General features: G+C 39.5%; 1 protein-coding gene across 3 annotated transcripts in view; it reads right to left on the reverse strand.

Moving 5' to 3' along the window:
* The window catches only part of PRKCQ (protein kinase C, theta), a 115,194-nt gene that overhangs the window by 73,016 nt on the left and 19,099 nt on the right, over positions 1-23,079 (reverse strand). For all 3 annotated transcript variants that reach the window (XM_006862743.1, XM_006862742.1, XM_006862741.1), the window contains 7 exons: positions 17,573-17,735; positions 16,538-16,569; positions 16,360-16,445; positions 10,870-10,999; positions 3,671-3,780; positions 2,596-2,713; positions 551-711 (listed from right to left, as the gene is read on the reverse strand). In XM_006862743.1, the coding sequence (XP_006862805.1) occupies positions 551-711; positions 2,596-2,713; positions 3,671-3,780; positions 10,870-10,999; positions 16,360-16,445; positions 16,538-16,569; positions 17,573-17,735 (800 nt within the window). The remainder of the gene's footprint in view (positions 1-550; positions 712-2,595; positions 2,714-3,670; positions 3,781-10,869; positions 11,000-16,359; positions 16,446-16,537; positions 16,570-17,572; positions 17,736-23,079) is intronic.

Consider the following 23,079-nt stretch of genomic DNA (forward strand, 5'->3'; position numbering starts at 1 on the left):
TTTATCTCCCTTTATCTTTCTCCTTTCTGTGTCCTGGTCGGCATGGAGAACCCATCACATGAATGTGCTGTAGGGAGAATTCAGGATGGAATTTGTACATCAAACATTCCTAGGACTCATAAGCTACAATCTGAGGATGTTGGAGAGGAGGAAAAGTATATTTAAAGTAAAACAACACTCTGAGTTTGAGAAAGTAATAAGAGAGGGGAAATAAAGAGGTATGTGAATTAGAAAGTGGCTGAGGCATCCATCCTCATTTCTTTGGTACACAAGAATATCAAAACACATAAGGGTGTGGAATGTACACCTTTCAAAGAAGTGTGTCTTTGGGGAAAGAAGCAGCCAGAAAGCAGAGGCTGCTACTGCCCTAGGGCTTTCCAGGGTCCACATTTATTCAACCACTTTATACATTCTCTTAAAATATTCAGCAGTGCTTTCTCACACACCACATAAAGTTCTGATCCCCACAAATTTAGTTGCACTGACTAGGAGTTTTGCTTTTCAATATCTGGGATTTGGTCTATAAATTTACATAACACAGTTATCATACCTTGCCAAAACTTCCTTTCCCCAACATTTTGTGTAAGATAAAGTCCTCAATTTTCAATTTAATATGTGGAGATGGTCGTTCTATGTTCAGTTCAGGTTCTGGAAGATGGCAGATTTTATCCATCCCGTCCATGGTAGAATCCCAGGAGATTCCTTGAGGCTCTGGAAATGGCAAGTAAGTGATTAATATGGAGTGATGGAGGACCATTCTAGTTACTCAGATCATAGGATTTCTCTTCCACTTCCCTTCCTGAGACCTTGTCTGCCATACTGGAGGGAGAAGGGATAGAAAGGGCTACAGCAGAGTGCAGCTCCTCTCCTTCTGTCTGTAAGGACAACTTCCTCCTGTGATCCTGGCATCGTTGGGGTATGACTGTGTCTCTTGATTTGAAGGAGCCTCTAAAAATTTGAGGAAAAATTCCGTGATCTTTTCATTCCATTTTTTCATGAACTTTGTGAAGCCCCCTTGCATAGTCAATAGGCTGAGTAACAGTTCAATTTGAGAATATATTCTATGATGGAAAAACGTGGGAATGGAAGAGTGCAACAGGATGAACATAAGTTAATGTCACTGAGCTGTAATATGAAGAACGTTGAGACGGCAAACTCTACTTTACACGCATATATATTTACCACAATGAAAGTTCAAAAAGAAACACATTCCAATCAGTAAAAACTCATATGCAAAACAAATGAGAACTTATAATAATGTCAAATGGTGGACAAATCATAATTTTAAGCAGATTTAAGAAAAAAAAAAAATGATTCTCAAGTGCCTCTGTGGCTCGTGGCCCCAGTGGCATCAATTTCTGTGCCTTGCAATGTGAAACACGGGGAAAGATACGAGCTGCATCATTCAATAGTTTTCTGGCGAACAGGTTGCTCTAAGGAGATGAGCTCTGGGGCATAGAGACAGTTCTTCAATCTAACCCAATTTTTTCTTTTTAAATTAAGATAATTCATTCTTTGCTCAATAATTTCTTGCTAGAGAAGGTGTAGGAAAAAAATGTTTTTGGAGGGGGTGGGTGCTTACACCTCTTAGAAGGCCCTGGTGGCACAGTGTCAAAGCACTTACCTGCTAACTGAATGGTTTATGCTACGGCAGAAAGCTATCTGTTGCCATAAAGATTACAGCCTTACAAACGCTATGGGGGCAATTCTGCTGTGAGTCAGAATCGATTTGATGACAATGGGTTTTAGTTTTAATCTCTTACAGCAGGGCTTTTATGTTTTTAATCGCTAGGTTTATCTTTTATGATGTTGTTTCTGTTGTTAGTTGCCATTGAGTTGGCTCAAACTCGTGTGTAATAGAACAAAACGTTGCCTGGTCATGCACTATCTTCATTATCATTGGTCTATTTCAACTGGTATGCTTGAGAATTTCACAGTCCAGCTGAAGCCAGGAATATGTCTATTTTATAATGTATGCTGGAATTAGCAAGTCCCGAGTCATGCAGGTATATCCTTCTAAAAACGACCTTCAAATGTAGGGGGGATACATTTCCATGATTCCATAAAATGTTAATGAGTTTTTGGCATGATATTCTTCCTTTTTCTAAACTTAAACATCCCAGAAAAGTCCCAAAGGTGCAGACTAAGATTGTCTACTGTGGTACCCTCACCACTGATTATCATGGTATACTCACTTCTGTAGAACCATTTAACAGGGATAGAAAAGAACATTCTAAAACTCTTAGGAAAAGTTTGAACTTTGTTTCCTCCAGATTTTTCCTCCCATTTTCTTCCCTCTGCTCCATGCCCTGGATCCTTTATAAAAGTATTCTAATGAGGAGTGCTTTGGTTTCACTTCTAAAACATAGGAACCTCTTAGTTGGTGGCTTTGTTATTGTTAAGTGCCATTGAGTCAGTTCTGACTCATAGCAGCCCTGTATAGGGTTTCTGAAGAGCAGCTGGTGAGCTTGAACTGCTGACCTTCTGGTTCAAACCATCTGTCCATATTAACCCACAGCGTCATACCAGGACTCCAGGTAAGGTTAATAAATATTAATGATTGACACTGATGCTACTGCGGATTAGAAGAGTTACCTTTTTTCCCTGGTGTTGGCAAATATGGTAGCCTTGTTTCATCTTTCATGGAACGTGGGAGACCAATTTCAACTGGACCTTCTCTGTAGATATGCTCAGTGTCTCTTAAGCAGCGAGCCTAGATCACAAACAAATAGTCCACATTCATTTTGATGTGAGAGCTCAGCCTGCTATTCATAGGAACAAAAAGTCATTTAAGATTCCTAAATGTGTAAAATAACCAAAGCTCCTCTTTTCTTCAACAGCTTCTTGGGTTCTCCCATCCTATGAGAGTCTATTGAACGTTTTACACTAGCATAATATATTCACCTCTGTCACACTTTTCTTGGGATTAACTGGATTCTCCCAGGTTATTCATATCATTCCATCACAAATTAAAGCTGGAAAGTTAATGGATGACAAAATAACTCATGAGGGCAATGTCAAGTCTTAAAGAGAGATAGTCCATGCGTATGGGAATTCAGCATTCAGCAAATGCCAACTTAGCAAATGGTAAATCTTAGTGTTCTGAGGGGTTTCCAGAGATGAATTCAGCATATAAGTAATTCCATCTGCCAGGCTATCAGATAGCCCCAAGATACTACGTATAAAACTAGCCATGAATTCTCAAAAATTCAAACTAGTTTGCTTAGTTCTGCTCTTGCTCATTCCAAACATGAATTTAAGACCTTATAAAGTTTACACAGTACACATGTATAATATAAATGAATATTTCATAGAGGAGTTATGGATATGAAGATGGGAGTTGGGGGTCATAGCTAGTCTCAGAAGGCTATTTCATGCTGCCCTGTAGAGTTATTACAGATGAAAGAGCAAAAGAACTCCAGTGGTTCCTGTAGACCTGTGGCATGGTACTTTAAGGAGTAGCTCTGGTAGCGTAGTGGTTACGAATCGGGCTGCGAACCTTAAGGTCAGTGGTTCGAAACTACCAGCCGCTCCGCGGGAGAAAGATGAGGCTTTCTACTCCTGTAAAGATTTACACCCTCGGAAACCCTGTACAGGGTCGCTATGGGTCGGAACCAACTCGATGGCACTTAACAACAACAACAACATACCAACTAAAGTCCTTTCCTACCTGTTGAGTACTCTCGATCATTGCCAGGGCTTCAGCCATTAGCTTCTGGTTTATGCCACAAAGGTTAGCCACTTTTGTTTGGCATTTGTGATGTACATTCATGCCACATGCTGCAAAGAAGAAAGAAACACAGTGACCAAGAGTAACCACTTCAGGCCTTTACATATGATCTGCTTTATGTAGACTCTGTAGGATAAACACAGGAGAATGGACCACAAGGTTGGCAGTTTGAGCCCTCCAGCCACTCCATGGAAGAAAGATGGGACTTTCTGCTCCACAAAAATTTACAGCCTCAGAAACCCTATAAAGGGTCACTATAAGTCAGAACTAACTTAACGACAACAATGCATGCATGTATAGTAGAAGGAACAATTGGCAAGTCCCCAGCCCCTTCTTCCCATCAGAGGAAGACACCAAATACAAATCATTCAGTTAAGGCAGTGCTTTTATGATGCCACTACATTAGCCACATCCTCTTCCCTGGGTCACACACACACCCCAGAGACTTCTCAGTGATAATGGGAATTTATTGTCTCTTGAGGTCGAGTCAGAGCCTTGTTGAGGTAAAAGTCTGTTTTCAAATTGGCTTTGTACTGTACCACTGCTGACAGAAAACAATAAAATCGTATTGGCTCTTCCTGGTAGTCATCTGAAATGCTGGAGTGGAAAGGTCTTTGCTTTCACTCTCCAGCCTTCTTCCTTTCTGAACTGGACTTCCAGGAGCGTCTCTGTCCTCTAAGCAGACATGGAGGGGCAGTCCAAGGCTGCAGAGTGGCTCTGAGGGGTGGAGGTGGTATGTGCATTTGTGTGTGCTAAGTGAGGGTCAGTCAGGGAGAGGATGCTGGAGTGAACCAAGGACCACCATCTCACCACATGGGAGAGGTGGAGTTATCAGAGTTATAAGGAGACCCACTGGATACAGGTCAGAGAGCCAGGTTAGCGAGGTCTCCTAAGAAAAGAATTGAGAGGTTGAGTAAAACTCAGTGAATTCCTGGATCGCATACAGAGCATTTATACTTTCTGCTAAAATTTATTTGAGGCTACTAAAAGAATTCATTTCTGTAGAACAAAAAAGTACAGAAAAAGGTGGACACATTTAAATATGGAGATCTTTTCATACTCTTCTCTTACTTGCTTTGTGTCTCATGTAAATAAAGACCCTTTGGCAGCCCAAACTTGTTTGAGTATGCTGTGGCTTTTCAGTATGATAAAAGAACTTGGTGAGACAAACAATCACTGATTATCACTGCCTCTTCTTGTTCTTGTCCCTATTTCTGACACTATCTCCCAGGGCCCTCTTCTGTCCTAATTGTCCTAAGAGATCCATGAGACATCTGTACTTTTATCACCAAATGCCCTTCCAAGAGCTGTATGGAAAATGTGACACCATGTTTCTCATATTTAATGCAACACCAAAGGAGAGGAAAGGCAAATGGAGATTGTTTTGTAGAGATGGGACACTTGTCTTAAGGATGTCTTAAGACCTTGTTAAAAACAAATAAGATAACCTCTCCAGATTAATTACTAAATTTTCTAATTGTGGCAGAAAAGTTTGCTGAAGTATAATTCTTCTTTTTCTTCTCCCTAATGATACTTTTCAATCTCTGCTCCCTTCTTCCTCCTTCCTAGACAATATCTTGGTGTGGAAAGAAAGGCTATGTTATTCCGCCTCAGGGATTTGAGTGGGCAGAAAACTAAGCTGAAGCTAGATAGCCCCAAAGGGAAGAAACCCGGCAAAGGTTTCAGAGAGCAGAGAGGGGGAGAGACAAGGAAAGGGAAGTACCCCTTCTGCTTTCTGAGACTAGAGGTGGGGGACGGGTGCAGCAGTATAAGGGCACTCTCATTGCTAGCTTGCATGGTGCACCAAGACATGGGACTCCAGCTTTGACAACAACAACAACAAAATCACAAAGCTCTGCATGTAATGTAGAACCAGAAGCCAAGACTTAGGGACCGTGGTGGACTTGAAGGACAAAGACCATAGTGACAAGCTGAAAAGTAGGAGCTAGTGATCTTTATCTAGTTTTTAGGGACGTGTATAAAAGACTCACAGAATCTTATGTGATTATAAGACGGTTGTTGTGGTTGCTGATTTGTGTCATAGAATTGATTCTGACTCCTACTGACCCATGTGACAGAGTAGAACTCCTCCCCTATGCTGTAATCGTCTAAGCGGCTTAACAACAACACAATCTTTATGCAGGCAAATCATCAGGCCTTTCTCCCACCGAGTCGGTTCTGACTCATAGTGATCTTATATAGGGTTTCCAAGGAGTGGCTAGTGGGTTTGAACCGCCGACCTTGTGGTTAGAAGTCCAGGGCTCATGATTAGATTGAATTTCCCCTGGAAGGACTGAGCATTAGAGTGCTGATTAAGTTGATTTAAAGATCATAAAGATAGGGATATTTCTTGTACATCTGAGTTAATGGCCTAAATTCACATCTACTACATAACTGAAAAGGAGCTCTGGTAGCATAATGGTTACGAATCGGGCTTCAAACCTCAAGGTCAGCAGATGAGGCTTTCTGCTCCTGCAAGAAAGAAAAAAAGCCGAAAAAACCCACAACAGGGCTACGAAGAAGAACAAACGACACCACACAAAACAACCACCACTACATAAATGAAGAATAAAGCTCAAAATAGAAACAAACTTTTTGTTCATTTTTTTACATCACATACAATGCTATTTTAGGGTTCAACCAAGATAAAGAAAGATCAGTGGGAAATATTTAAGAGGAGCAAGTTATTGAGGCCAGAACAAGAGAGGAGACCTGGGTGGGCTGCTGGTTACAGCTAGCACAACTCTCCCAGACTTGCATGACTTTGAGCTTCAGATTACAGACCCAGAGCACTGAGATGCTGTGTGATCCACAAGTCCTGAGAACAAAAGGCTAAAGGACGAAGGGGTTTCCTGAGTGGTGTTATTACTGTACTGGGCTACTAAAGGACGGTTGGAGATGTGAGCCAGCTCAAAGGTACCTTGGAGAAAAGGGTTGGCCATATACGTCTAAAAAAAAAAGTTACTGAAAACCCTAAGAGCACAGTTCTACTCGCCATACATTGGAATTCACTTGACAGCAACTGTAATTGTTTTTAAAGGTAGATTAAGGATCAGCACTAGACTGCTAACAATAAAGTTGGTAGTTCAAACCCACCAGTTGCTCCTTGGAAACCCTATACAGAGTTGTTATGAGTCGGAACTGACTCGGCAGTACTTAACAACAATAATTTCACTTACTGTACTCATCTGATCCTTGTATACATATGTGTGTCTCTGTGTAAAGGACAACTCTCTGAAAATATTTTGTCATTAATCTGAAGAAAATTTCTTATGAGATATTAACATTACCAGGAAAAAAGATCTAACATAACCATTTGAAAATTCCCACTGATGGACCTGAAATCTCAAGTACTACCTGACTCAGTACAAATAAATAAGATTGTTACCGTGGAATCAGGCAGTAGAAGCTATGTACAGTTATACAGCTATAATTTTTGTTGTTGTTAAGTGCCATCAAATTGGTTATGCTATTATAATTCCATATCATTATAATAGTATGTGGATATTAGCACATCTGTGTGTAAAGAATTTAGCACAATGCCTGGCAGCAAGTAGGTGCTCAACAAATACACCTTTTCTTTCACTTTCATAATTGATTACATTGAAATGTGTACTAAAATATCTAGGTGAAATTTTAACAGCCTTCTGTAAATTTAATTGGATTATTCTTTCTCAGATAGTTCATCATAAAGCAAAACAGTATTTTCTCTGTTAACTAGTATACGTTCTTACCCCAGTATACATGCATAGATACTTTCACAAGAATCCACCTGGAGTAAAACCTTTTATGTATATTAAAAATCTTCACTATAATTCAACCCAAATGCCCATCAATGAATAAATGGATGGGGGGAAAAAAAGTTGTCTATCCATATAATGAAATATTACTCAGTCTTAAAGAGAAATTAAGTTCTGATACATACATTGACTTATAAGACATTATACTGTGTGAAATAAACCAAACACAAAAGGACAAATATTGTATGATCCCAAACAGACTGTCCTAAAGTCAGTTCCGCCTCATAGTGACCCCATAGTACAGAGTACACTGCTCATTAGGGTTTCTGAGACTGTGAATCTTTATCGGAGCAGACAGCTTCTTCTCTCCTTTACATGAAATGCCTAGTACAGACAAATGCGGAGCCCAAGGTGGATTAGTAGTTACCAGGGCTGGGGGAAGAAAGGATTTGGAAGTCAAATACAAACAAAACAATCTTTAACATAATAAAAGTGGTGTTCCTTCCACCCTTCAGAATTTTGAGGTCCTCAACACCATTCCCCCTGGAGTTATAACATTTCCTTTCCCATTATTAAAATAAGGCAAACATAAGGGCTCAAACTCTTAACAAGTAAACTCACTGCTGTCCATTTAGTTAATTCCAGCTCATGGTGACAGCTGTTAAGACCAAGTAGAATGTAACCTAGGGTTTCTGTGGCTCTGAATCTTAACGAAAGTTGATGGACTCATCTTTCTCCAGTGGTGAAGCTGGTCGGTTAGCAGTTCAACACTTAACCCACTATGCCACCAGGGCTCCTTCAGTAAGGACTGTTGTTGTTAAGTGTCATTGCATCAATTCTAACTCATAGAAACCCTGTATAGGGCTTCCAAGGAGCGGCTGGTGAATTTGAACTGCCCACCTTGAGATTCATATGATGTTGTGTCCAGTGCTTATCCTAGAGCACCACACCTGGACTACATTCAGTAAGGACTAGCATAACAGATTTGAGATTTTTCTTTGCTCCTTACAACTATAACCAGATCTGTGCTTGTTTCTGACACAGTTATAAGGAAATTGTCCACAACAGTTGTTGTTGCTGGGTGCCTTTGAGTCAGTTCTGACTCAACTGACTCCATGTGAGAGAAGAACTGCCCCATGGGAGTTTCTTGGCTGTAATCTTTATGGAAGTAGATCACCAGGTCCTTCTCCCATGAGCGTCTGGGTGGGTTTGAATCTCCAACCTTTCTGTTTAGCAGCTGAGCTGTACCATCTTAGGTGTTTGTTACTAACCTATCAGGTGACAAGCCGGGTCTCTCTGAGTGCAAAATGTCCCTCTTGATGACAATTTTTATAGGAGTTATACTGAAGAGTGAAAACAGGGTGAGGTCCAGAGGCAGCCCTACTTACACAGATGGTTTATGGGAAGGCAAGATGGGATAGTAGAGTGAGGCACAAAAAAAGGAGAAAAAGAGGAGAAGAAACAAGATGAGGGCAGAGTCATATGAAAGTGGACTGAGCTGAGGCTACAGGGCAGGTGGTAGAGGTTGGAGGGAGCAAAAACAGGAAGTGAAAAGGAGAAGGAAAAGGAGGGAAGGAAAAGGGGAGGGAAAAGAGAGGGAGCTACTTGAAATGAAGGTGGTAGATGGGGGAGAGAGAATGGAATGGGAAAGGAAGAATGTTAGGAACAAGGGACAGAACAAAGCAGGGCAGTGAGTTGTGAAATAATGCCAAGGAATTCTCATGGAAGTTCTGAAATATAGAGGCGTAGTCACACTATCAGATAGGCCTGGCCTCAGCAAGTGGAGCACTCGAACTCCAGGGAAAGGACACCAGGAATCATGAGACTGGCATAGGAATCTCACAGGATAAGAATCTGATTAATGCTGTTTCTTTTTATACAAATGATGAAAATATATTTTGCCTATAAACTCTTTATCTATATTATAATAAAACCCAAACTAAACCAGTTGCTATGGAGTCAACTCAGATCCATATGGCAGAGAGGTGTGCTCCGGTATCAGAGTAGAAATGTGCTCCATAGGCTTTCCAATGGATGATTTTTCAGAAGCAGATCACTAGACCTTTCTTCTGACGTGCCTTTGGGTGTATTGGAACCATCCAACCTTTTGATTAGTAGTCAATCAAAAACCACCCAGGAATCCCTATGCTATATAATATGATGCCTATATTCATGTGCCAGGTGTTCTTGAATAACTGTACAGAGAGGGAAAAAAAGTGATATTTGGGGGCTATGATGGTATTGTCAAGGTCAATTTTGACTACCTGTGATTTTTGTCTTAGGAAATGATTTGAAAATCTAAATCCTAGAGCCTCCATTAAGACGTGGCTCCAGGCATCATTAAAGGTGTGAAAGCACTTGGGATAAGGAAGCGGAGACTGCTTAAAATAATCTTCCACTAAGACATAAATAAATGTGGCAGAAATCAAAGTAGGGTCTTGCAGAGAAAAGGAAATGACTTATATTTAATAATTCACTTCTTGGAAAAGGTCATTTCTTCAGGGAGATGCCCTCATTTTATGCATCTATTCCCCAGACCCTGTCCCCTTCCTTGTTTCCAATCCAAATACAAAGGTGTTCTGTCAGTTCTCTTCTTGTTGGATTTTCTCCACCCCCTACTCCACACAGTACTGGCATATAACAGCATCTCCATTTCTAAAGTTGCCTTAGCAACTTGGAGTGTTATATCAAGAAAACCTTTTTCATTTTCTTTTTTGAGAAGGTTAAGTTTGAATAACTCCAAAAGTAAAGAATGTCAGATTTGGTCTCTACTCTAATCCCCAGCCTTTGAGGAAAGATCAGAGAAGAGAAATGATGTTTAGAACTGAATGTGACCTCTTCCCAGGCTCTCTGAGCTCACATCACTGTTTGGGACTAGATTCTCAATCTTAAATTACAGAATTAATTCCTTTATGCAGGATCACCTGCCAAGTCACAGTGCCAGGCTAGTTGCTTGGTGGAACTGAAAAAAAAAAAGAATTTACTTGCTGAGTCAAAGAAGAATGACAGGACACAGCACAGCCAGACACGTCAAAATAGTGAAGGGCAAACCCAGAACAAACAGGAACCAGCAGGTCAGGCTGAGTTAACCGAGATTCCGGGTAAAGGACTGAAATGCTGTCTTGCATTTTATGGTATAGCAGGAGACCACAAGCCAAGAGCCTTGACCTCTTGAACCTAAACTTGTTTGCACTTTTTTGGGAGAAGAAAGAGAATGAGGGTGTTATGAGGTGGAAGGAAAAGAACAGCAGTAGCTTACTGTCCCAGGAAGATGTCCCTCAAGATTATGGGGGCTCGTCTGGGCTGTGAGTAGCCGTCCTCCAACATTCTCCCTGTGCACTCGAAGCAGTTGTGAATTTCCCCGACGTGGTTCTGTAATGTCACACAATGGAGACTCACCGTCACATTTCAGTCCTTGTCTTGCCAGTCCCCACAACAGAGTCCCACAGTGCTCACAGAAAGTTGGGCTCTTGTAATTGTAGACTTTAAATCGATGCGGCATGTCAATTTTGAAGCGCTCCTTATGGAACTGAAAGAAGGGGAAGAAGGGTGGTTACACATTGTGTCCCTGGGTTCCCTCTTTCGATGTCTTAGCAGATACATGAACATAACCATCATTAAAATTAGAAAGCAACTGGAACCAAGTGTAGTTTAAACAAACAGTAATTGTTACATGTCATGTGGTATACCTGTTACCGTTACCCGGTATCTTTTCCTATTGCTGTTGAGTCCATTTTTATTCAGCTCTGTAGAGCTGCCCATGTGCTTTCCAAGGCTGTAACCTTACAGAAGCTGAGGGCCTCATCTTTCCCCCCGTGGAGCTGTTGGTGGTTAGTAGACCTTCTGGTGAGCAGCTGAGAGCTTAACCACTGTGCCACTTGTTATTGTTGCTGTTGTTACGTGCCATTGAGTCAATCCAGACTCATAGAGATCCTGTATAGTTTGAACATCTGCCCTTCTGGCATAATGCTTATCCTACAATGCTAGGGGTCCTTCATTTTTACTTGTCAAGTGTTAATAGTCAGATCCCAAGAAGGCAGGCAAAATTCACTCTTGTAGGTGACAGGCAAACTTAAAATACACAAATCCCAAGTAACCTGGAAAGAGTTGAAGTCTGAGATCTTAGCAAAGGTGGGCTAACATTTGGGAAGAGGGGACTAGGGCTATTTATCTAAATGGGATCTAAGTTAACTTTGTTCTTCTGTTCTTCCCTTCTTGCTATAATGCTTAATATAAGCATTCCCTTTCCTCTTGAAGCCCTAACTACTGCTTTGACCTTTGGAAGACACTGAAGATCGCTTCCTCAAGAGGAAACATTGCTACGCATTTATTAGCAGCAGAGTTTAATGCTTAAAACACATTCACACTTATTACATATGAACTGAGGTGACAACAATTCCTGCCAGGTGTGCATGATTATAGCACATGTCCTATCTCATGTGCACCTGATATTTCCTTTAACTCACAACATCCCATTTGAAGTAGCTTCAATTATATCCTCATTTGACAGGTGAAGACATTAGCCTAGAGAGAGCAAGAGACATTTCTAGATCACATAATTCTTGGGTGAGCTGAATTTTTTCTAAGCTTGGCAGTCAAAGTTAGAACCTGCTTTCTCTATTCACTTCGCTTTCTCCATATACAAAGGGTTTTCAAAAACTTCGTGGAAAAATTCCATTATCTTTTTTTTTTTTTTTTTTAGTTTTATTGTGAATTATGTGATCGTTTACATGGGAGAACATAAGTTTTACATTCATCCTATCGTATATTGTTTCATTGCCATGGTTACAATCCCCTCCATGCATCACCAGTCAATGAAAGGATACATCCGGTCATCAACACACAGCCCTTCTCCTTCCCTGGGTCCTGAGTCCCCAGCTGCTCCATCTCTCCACGTCATCATCTCTGCCTCTGGGTAGGGTCCCACTCTCTGCTCTTCTCCCTTCATGGTTCCAGGGACCTCTGCTCCTAGCCTGCAAAGTTAATCACTCCCTTCCTTGACACAAAATGTCCACTTTTACATTTACAACCTTCACAATCAGTCCTGGTAACAATTATTCACCCTTGCATCACAAGCAACCTATCTGCATTTCCTTTCATCTGTCCCACCTAGACAGATTGGATACTACTCAGTGGAGAGTCTACCTTCCTCCACGCCCTCTGGATCTAGGTTCCCTCTTGAAAGCTTGTAAGCCAGTCACTTCTTGCCTTTGTAGCCTCCCCATTTTGGATAGCCAATGTCAAAACTGCCCAACCCTGTCCAAAAATTCCATCATCTTTTAATTAAATTTTTTCCATAAACTTTTTGAAGCCCCCTCATATTGTAAAACCTGTAATACCCGTAATCTGTGTAAGGCAAAAACTTGTGAGAGAAGGAAAACTTATTTTCTACTAATAGAGAGCAATAAAATAAATGGTAAGACTGTACAGAGTGAAAGGCAGAAAACCTGTCTAAGGCCTAGAAAAACAGGGTAGTCCATTGAGTTCTGGCTCTCACAATTTTCACTGGATAGCCACTGTCATCAGTGTTACCTTATTGCAACCCTATGTGTTACAGAGTAGAACTACCCCATAGAGTTTCCTTGTCTTTAATCTTTAGGGAAGAAGATGGCCTTAATCATTACTCTACAATATCACAGTGGTATGGTGGACCAGGAGAGATGAGATGGGAGACCAATGCTAGTGGTAGAAATATTGTGGCATTAAAAATAAAAGTTTTCCAGAGTTCAGTCTCATCTTAAATCAAACATCACATTATAGATAGAGAGATATAGATACGGATGTTGTTGTTGTTGTTTATGTGCCGTGGAGTTGGTTCCAACTCATAGCAACCCTGTACAGGGTTTCCGAGGCTATAAATCTTTATGGGAACAGAAAACCTCATCTTTCTCCTGCAGAACAGCTGGTAATTTTTAACTGCTGACCTTGCAGTTCGCAGCCCGATTCATAACCACTATGCTACCAGATAGATACATACAAATATGTTCTTGTTAGGTGCCATTAAGCCAGCACCGACTCATAGCAAACCTATGCACAACAGAACAAAACACTGCCCAATCCTGCACCAACCTCACAATCATTGCTACGCTTGAGCCCACTGCTGTGGCCACTGTGCTAATCCATCTTCTTGGGGGTCCTCTTTTTATCCAGCCTTCCACTTTACCAAGCATGATGTCGTTCTCCAAGGACTGGTCCCTCCTGATAATATATTCAAAGTATGAAAGATGAAGTCTGACCATGCTGGCTTCCAAGGAGTATTCTGGTATACTTCTTCCAACACGGATTTGTTTTTTCTTTTGGCAGGCAGTCCATGGTACTTTTATTATTCTTATCCAATACTGTAACTCAAATGCATAAATTATTCTATGGTTTTCCTTATTTACTGTCCAACTCTCACATGCATATGAGGTTATTGAAAATGCCATGGCTTGGGTCAGGCGCACCTTTGACCTCAAACTGACATCTTTGCTCTTCAACACTTTAAAGAGCTCTTGTGCAGAGTGTTGATGATTGATCTGAGCAAAAACAAAGTCTTTGATAAATTCAATCTGTTCTTCATTTATCTTGATGTTATTTATTGGTTCAATGGTGAGGAGTTTTGTTTTCTTTACAATGAGGTGCAAACCATATAGAAGACTATGGTCTTGGATCTTCATAAGTATTTTAAGTCCTCTTCACTTTCACCAAGCAAAGTTGTGTCTTCTGCATATCTCAGGTTGTTAATTAGTTTTTCTCCCATCCTGATGCCATGTTCTTCTTCATACAATCCAGATTCTCGGATTATGTCCTCAGTATACAGAATAAGTATGGTGAAATACAACCATTCCTAATTTTAACCATTTGGTGTTCTCTTGTTCTCTTTGGAAGACTGCTTCTTGGTCTATGTACAGGTTCCACATGAACACAAGTGTTCCAGAATACTCATTCTCCACAATGTTGTCCATAGCTTGTCATGATCCTCACAATTGAATAATCAATAAAGCACAGGCCAACATATTTCTGATATTTTCTGCTTTCAGCCAAGACCCATCTGACATTAGCAATCATGTTCTTATCTGAATCCAGCATGAACCTCGGGCAGTTCTCTGTCAGTGTACTATGTATCGATATGGTGTTGTTGTTAAGAGCCATTGTGTTGGTTCCAACTTATAAGGACCATCTTTATAGGGTTTCTAAGGAGCAGCTGGTGAGTTTGAACCACAGACTTTGTGGTTCAAACTGACCTTGAAGTCAAGTGCTATCCTACCATATATCGGTATAGGTATGTATATACATACACAAGAGCTATTAGGAAGTTTAGTTCCTAATAACAATATGAATCCAAATGGGTGGTGCTGTAGGATAAAGCTCTGTAATGCTAAATAATTGCAATGTCCAATGGTTTGGTTCAAACCCACCAGCCCCTCCTCAGAAACACTATGCAGGGTCACTGTGAATTGGAACTGCCTTAATGGCAGTTATCAACAACATAATCTCTTATGTTGTTGACATTTTAAAGTGAGCATTTCACCTATAGTCTCTATAGAAATTTTTAAGTCAACCATTCATTTGAGAATGTGCACAGCAAAGAATTCTTATTCACTAACATGGTGATGGAAACCCTACGAGGCAGTTCTCCTGTGTCCTTCCTATAGGGTTGCAATGAAGTAGAATCGACTCAATGGCAATGTGATTTTTTTTTTTTTTTTGGTTTAGTTTCTATTTGGAGATCTTGCAAGGTTAGTTTTCATATACTTAATAAAAATAATGCTTTGGCAAGGATCATTCCCATCCCCTCTGTACACAGGTTTGATAGGGTTGGGCAACTTAGGCATTGGCTACCTAAAATAGGGGGGGCTGTAAAGGCTTACAAGTTTTCAAGAGGGAGTTTAGATTCAGACTGTTCAGGGGAAGGTAAAATCCTCGCTGAGTGTTTTTCTTCCTGTCTAGACAGGTCTGGTAAAAGGAGATGGGGATAAGACTCTTAATGATTCAGTAGTAATTGTTATCATGACCAACTGTGATTGCTGCAACTGTAAAGGCAAAAATTTTGTAAAAAGGGGTGAGTGGTTGATCTTATAGTCCAGGAACAGAGGACCCTGGGACCATCAAGGGAGAAGAGCAGAAGCGGAAAACGGTACCCTTCTCAGAGAAGCGGTGATGCCAGAGATGGAGGCAGAGATGAGGACATGGAAAGACAAAGTACCTGAAGACTCTAGACTCGTGGAGGGAGAGGAGCTGTGTGCTGGCGGCCGGGGGGCAGGCTTGCAGGTTGTGCCCTTTGGTTGTTTGGATGACTGTATATTTCTGAGTGTTTTGGTATATATCCTTCTCCACCTCCCCCACCCCTAAAACACACACACACACACACACAAAACCAGAGGGAATAGAAGCAAATAATGTTGAACGATGATGCATGCAGGGGATTGTAATCATTGCAATGAAACGAAATACGATAGGAAGAGTTTAAGGCTGATGTTCCCCCATGTAAACTGTCACTCAAATCACAATAAAAATTTAAAAACAAACAAACAAAAACAACGCTTTGGGGCCATTTTCTTGCAATAGCTGTTGTTGTTGTTCAGTGCCATGGAGTCAGTTCTCAACTCATAGCAACCCTGAATAGGGTTTCCATGTTTGCAATTCTTTGCAGAAGCAGAAAGTCTCAAGATTCTCCAATCTAGCAATGGTAGAATTATTAAAATTCATACTGTGTTTTATTTATTCAATTCTTAGTTTTGGTTAAGTTAATAACAACCATTATTGAAGAAAAAAGTGTTTTAGAGAGTTAGATTTTCATTGGTAAACTTAATGATTCAAGCTCAGGCATTATTAAAGTCCATCAGTGGGCTGAAAATTTTGAGATAAAATCATCACATTTCAGAAAAAGAGAGAAATCTAAATACATACCATGGTTTCTCGGCTATTGATAGCTGATCCTGTGCACTTAGCTATAACTTTATCAATACACTTCTTGTGAATTGCTGCATTACATTCTGAGAAGAAATAAATACAACTTAAGATCTACAGAAGTTTGGAAAACAGTCAAAAGAATGATGATAATACAATAAGAATCCTTCTTACTTACGTCGACACTGGTAGCCCTGTTTGTTCAGACCCCTGCAATAAAGCACATGAGTGTTTATATTTGCATGTTAGTCAACAGCAACACCAAAGACATTTAAAATGTAAACCAGCTCTCATGACGTCCTACGATCACAGAACATTGTCTGATCAGCAGTCCTAATGTGTCATTTACCACGAGTGTTAACATGGTGTTTTCATTTTCAGTTGCTCTGTTAAATGCTGACTTGCCAATTTCCTTTTCATTTGAGTATTTTAAAAATAAGTATGCAGACATTAAAATACTTGACAGAAAATGAAACATTTTCTTGTGACCACATGTCCATGTCCTACACTTAAGAATGCACTGTCTCACTAAGCTTACTCTAGATGAACAATGATATCTCTAAAGTATGGCATTGCTGTTTCTCAGAGTCTGAGAATATTTGCAACCAATAAAGTCCCAAGCTTAAGACCAATTCCTGGTCTTAACGCTTATTATTAGAAAGGAAGGAGTTTCTAGTAATTAGATAAAAACAGGTTGACTAAAATCCACCAAAAGTCAATTTAATCTTTCTATATCATGGTTAAGATGCTGTTGTGCATTAATAATTCAACAGTAGCCCAAAGGGAAAAGCATCCCATTGAGAGGCAAGGAATCCAAGAACTAGAAATAGGAGTCATTTCTAGTCTCCATTTTACCACTGCCTTTGCTATGTGGTTACTGAGGCTTAACCCAATCTTCATTTGAGGACTGTTAAGACATCCTAGAGTCTAGTGAACATTTAAACCCATCAGTTCAATGGGAAACTGCTCCCCACTGCAAAGACTGGTACCAGTAAAGATGGTCTGTTGAGGTGTTTTTAGTATAAAACTGTACACAGCAAATATGCCTCCCTCGTCCATTCCTGCCCTCTCACTGACAACAGCCTCCCGTTTAATCCCAAACTAAAATTCTTTGACCCTTTTTCTGGATTTATATTCTATAGGAACCACAAGATGGAAACCTTTCACTGAAGGCATAACCCAAAGCTTGAGGTGGAATGTCAAGTTACTGTACCAGACAAACTCATGGCAAACGGAGCAGAAAGTGGGTTGTGGGAAAAAGGTGGCGGTAAACTCATGACACTTGACGTGGTGGACTTTGGCCTGTTTGATGGCTCCCCGGCGGTGATGTAAAGCAAAGAAGCCTTCAGTCTCTAGTTCACCCAAGTCCTTTGTGTCTGTAGGAAGAGAACAGGGAACCAAGTGAAGTGTTGCGATGTATCTGCCACAGCTGTGTGGAAACAGAGAGGTGGTAAGGAACAGAGTAGGGCAAGGAACCGAGCAAGTACTGAGTAGCCAGAACAATACAATTCTAGGCATTTATTGCTATTGTTGCTGTTGTTAAGTGCTGTCAAGTTGGTTCCGACTCATAGCAATGACGCTTTATAGCGTTTCGAAGGAGCAGTTGGTGGGTTTAACTATTGACCTTGTGGTTAGCAGTTCAGTACTTATTCTACATGTGATAACAGGCAATTATTAAGAATGGTTAAATATTGAGCTTCTTTCCTTAATGCCATAATTAAGGATTACATTATTATAGGACTAAAACAGAAGTAGGATTATTGGTTCAACCCATGCCTCTTGAACTAGGCTTGCTGAATTACCCTCTTTCAATTTTTAAAATCAGAAATCAAAATTTTCAAGGTATTTTTAAACCTCTCTGTTCAATTTCAATGATGGGGCAACAAGAGAAGTCAGGGAATGTCAAATAATTTTCTGCTTGTAATATTAGAGAATAATGTAGTTGTTGATAGCCTCTTGGGAAATGCATTTTTAAAGGTCCCAGGATTCTTTATATGTAGCCATTTTTAGACAGGGTACAGTAGACTGAAGGCAGCTAGCCAGACTTTTGTGTGAAAACAAAGAACTCTGGAAAGTTGTTTAGATCTACCTCGTAAGACCCAGACTAATAAGAAGTACCAGTTAAAGACTACACTGGTCAATGTATATGGGGCAAAATAAAATGAAAAGGTCACTGCAATTTCTTAAATATCTAGGTAATACCAATGTTATCTAGTCATGCAAAGCAAACTATCAAATTCACATTTATTCATATCGCCTGGCCTCATAAAATCATGGCAGGTGGTTTGGGTAGCCACTGTCCACAGAGTCCTAATTTCTTGATGACAATGACATATTCCCAAGAAGTTGAAGTATTCTAAGATGGTAGAAATTTGAGAATACCTGAAACGCCCTGGGCTTAAGCCCAGACCCAAAGAAAATACAAAATAGTGAAATAGTCATGACTAATTAACATGCTGGGAGAGAATAACATGGAAAACAATAATGAAATAATACAAGTAATGATCATCACAGGATAGTCAATTTAATTAGTATAACTCCTATAATCATAATTTGTAATAGCTTGAAGGATCCTTGGATAATTCTATTCACTTTATTTTTAGAAGTAATAACAAATGAGGCTTAGACAGAATAAGGGGCCCAATATATTTTATAAATATAAAGAATTAACAATTAATATTTAAACTAAATTACATCCATCTGGTTACACAGAAGAGGTCTGACAGTATACTTGTTGCAAATGGCTTTGCCAAGGGCACCTTGTTTTTCATAACTCTAGTAGTGAGAAGCAATGGACAGGCAATGGTGGGTCATGGAGTCTATGGAGACCCTTCCACCAAGTCACAGGACACATTAGTTGTAAAATCTTCTCTGCAGTGCCCCACAGGACTGTTTCATGGCAATCCTGTTCTTCCAGATAAAGAGCATGTTGATAACTTTCTAGAGTTCCACAGATAAGTCGCAACTTGAAATCAAGTTAACACTTTTAAGGCTAGACAATTTAGGTCTTTTTACTTCAAACTGGGCTGGAAATAAACAAAGCTTGGTGAATGAAGGGTCAGATTTGGGGTCACTGAGCAATATTCTTTTGTATAAGTTCTGGTATAAGTGTGGAGGTCTATTTACAACTTGTGACTGAGTTAGTAGGCTCTTTACTATTAAGACTTGACTCATCTAGTTTGGGCCAACTGAAATAAAATGAAACAGAGTATAAAATACTTTTAAATTCAGGGAATAGAAATGAATTGTTCTGGAAACGCTACCTGAGTATGTGTGGATACATATGAAGAAGCTATAGAAAATTCATGGAACAATGAAATTAAAATATAATGAAATTTTTTTCCACGAATTTTTTGAAGCCTCTTCATGTATGTTGTTCTTGTTAGGTGCCATAGAGTCAGTTCAACTTTTGGCGACCCTATGCATCACAAAACGAAACACTGCCTGGTCCTGCATCATCCTTGCAATTTTTATGCTTGAGCCCATTGCTGATGCCACAGTGTCAATCCATCTCAATGGGACTCTTCCTCTTTTTCTCTGACCCTCCACTATACCAAGCATGATGCCCTTCTCCAAGGATTGGTCCCTCCAGATAATATGTCCAAAGTATGAGAGATGAAGTTGTGCCGCCCTGGCTTCTAAGGAGCATTCTGGCTGTACTTTTTCCAACACAGATTTGTTTGTTCTTCTGGAATTCCATAGTATTTCAATATTCTTCTCTAACACCATAACTCAAATGCATCAATTCTTCCACATTTGTCCTTATTCGCTGTCCAACTGTCACTTGCATACAAAGCGACTGAAATGCCATGGCTTGGGTCAGGTGAACATTAGTCCTCAAACTGATATCTTTGCTCTTAAATACTTTAAAGAGGTCTTATGCAGCAGATTTTCCTGGTGCAATAAGTCCTTTAACTTCTTGGCTGCCGTTTCCATGAGTGCTGATTATGGCTCAAGCAAAATGACGTCTTTGACAATTTCAATGTTTTCTCCATTTATCATGGTGTGATTTATTGATCCAGTGAGGATTTTTGTTTTCTTTATATTGAGGAGAAATCCATACTGAAGACTGTGGTCTTTGATCTTTATCAGTAAGTATTTTTAGTCCTTTTAGCTTCCAGCAAACAAGATTGTACCATCTGCATATCACAGGTTGTTAATGAGTCTTCTTCCAATCCTGATGTCATGTTCTTCTTCATATAATCCATCTTCTCAGATTATTTGCTCACTGTACAGATTGAATAAGTATATTGAAAGAATACAACCCTGGTGCACATATTTCCTAAATTTAAACCATTCAGTAAATATCCCCTTGTTCTATTTGAATGACTGTCTCTTGTTCTATGTACAGCTTCCTGATCAGCACAATTAAATGTTCTAGAATAGCCATTCATCATTATGTTATTCATAGCTTATAATGATCCACACAATCAAAAGCCTCTGCATAGTTAATAAAGTACAAGTAAACATTTTTCTGGAATTCTCTGCTTTCAGCCAAGATCCATCTGACTTCAACAACGATATCCCTCATTCTGTGTCCACTTCTGAATCCAGCTTGAGCTTATGGCAGTGCTTGATGTACTGATACAGACATTTTTGAATTATCTTTGGCACAATCTTACTTGAATGTGATATTAATGATATCATTCAATGATTTCTGCATTTTGTTGAGTTACCTCTCTTTGAATGGGCACAAATATGGATCTTTTCCAACTGGTTGTCCAGGTAACAGTCTTCCAAGTATCTTGGCATAGATGAGTGAGCTCCATCCATTTGTTGAAAGAATTCAATCTGTGTTCTGTCAATTCCTGAAGCCTTGTTTTTAACAAGACCAACCACTTCTTCATTGGAAATACCTTGTTTAAAGAACATAAAAGGGAGCTATACATGTGGCCCTCATTGGAAGAAATACATAGGAATCAAATCAACTACATCTGTTGAAAGCTAAATACATTCAGTCAGAATAAGACCAGGGCCTGACTGTTGAATAGACCATCAATTGCTGATATGCCAGTTCAAGTTGAAGCTGAAGAAAATTCAAATAAATCCATAGGAGTCAAAATATGATCTTGGATATATTCCACCTAAATTCAGAGATCATCTCAAGGACAGATTTGATCCACTGAACACTGATGACTGAAGGCCAGACAAATTGTGGAATGTCATCAAGGACACCAATATAAAGAAAGCCAAGATTATTTAAAGACCAGAAGAAAGAAGAGAATAAGATGGATGGCAGAAGAGATTTTAAAACCTGCTCTTAAACACAGAGTACTCAAGCAAGTGGAAGAAATGATTAAATAAATAAGCTTAACCAAAAATCTCATAGTAAAGAAGACAAACTACTATGATGAAATGTTTAGAGACTGGGAGTTAGAACACCAAAGAGGAAGAACATTCCTTAAGCTTAAGAACTGAAGGAAAACTTCAAGCCTTGAATTGCAATACTAAAGAATACTATAGGCAAGGTATTTCATCAAGGAAGATGAAAAGGATACACATTGACTGTATAAAAAATTGGTTGACATCCAACCATTTCAGGAGGTAGCATATGATCAAGAAGTTATGGTAATGAAGAAAGAAATCCAAGCTGAACTGACAGCATCAGTGTAAAATAAGACCCCAGGAATCGATGGACTACCAACTGAGATATTTCAACAAACAGATGTAAACTGGAGTGCTCATTCATCTATACAAAGAATTTTGGAACATAGCTACATGACCAACTGGTTGGATTAGATTTATACTTGGGCCCATTGCAAATAAAGGTGATCCAACAGAATGTGAAAGTTATCAAATGATATCATTAATATTATACATATGTAAAGTTTTACTAAAGATAATTTTAAAATGGTTGCAGCAGTATATTGACAGAGAACTGCCAGAAATTCAAACCTGATTCAGAAGAGGATATGGAATGAGGAATGTCATCACTGCTGATGTTATATGAATCTTGGCTGAAAGCAGTGAATACCAGAAAAGATGTTAATCTGGGTTTTATTGTGTATGCAAAGGCATTCAACTGTGGATCATAACAAACTATGGAGAACACTGAGAAGAGTGGGTATTCCAGAACACTTAACTGTGCTCATGAGGTAACTGTACACAGATCAAGAAGCAGTCAATAGATCAGAACATGGGAATACTGTATAGTTTAAAATCAAGAAAGGTGTCTATCAAGGTTGTATCCTTTTACCATACTTATTCAGTCTGTATGCTGAGCAAATAGTCTGAGAAACTGGACTATACAAAAAAGAATTCAGCATCTGAATTGGAGGATGACTCATTAACAACCTGCAATATGCAGATGACATAACATTGCTTGTTGCAAGCAAAGAGGACTTGCTGATGAAGAGCAATGATTATAGCATTCCATATGAGTGTTACCTTAATATAAAGAAAATTAAAATCCTCACAACTGGACCAAAAAGTTACATCATGATCAACTGAGAAAAGACTGAAGTTGTCTTGGATCCATGATTAATGGCTGTGGAAGCAGCAGTCAAGAAATCAAGCAGCATATTGTATTAGACAAATTGCTGCAAAAAATAGCTCTTTAAAGTGTTAAAAAACAAAGTTGTGACTTTAGGACTAAAATGCATCTTACCCAACTCAAGGTATTTTCAGTTGCCTCAGATGCATATGAAAGCTGGACAATGAATAAGAAAGACCAAAGAAGAAATGATTCTGACAGGAATATTAAATATACTATGGGCTGCA

Source organism: Chrysochloris asiatica, unplaced genomic scaffold, assembly GCF_000296735.1.
Source record: "Chrysochloris asiatica unplaced genomic scaffold, ChrAsi1.0 scaffold00050, whole genome shotgun sequence".
Classification (NCBI taxonomy): Eukaryota; Metazoa; Chordata; class Mammalia; order Afrosoricida; family Chrysochloridae; genus Chrysochloris; species Chrysochloris asiatica.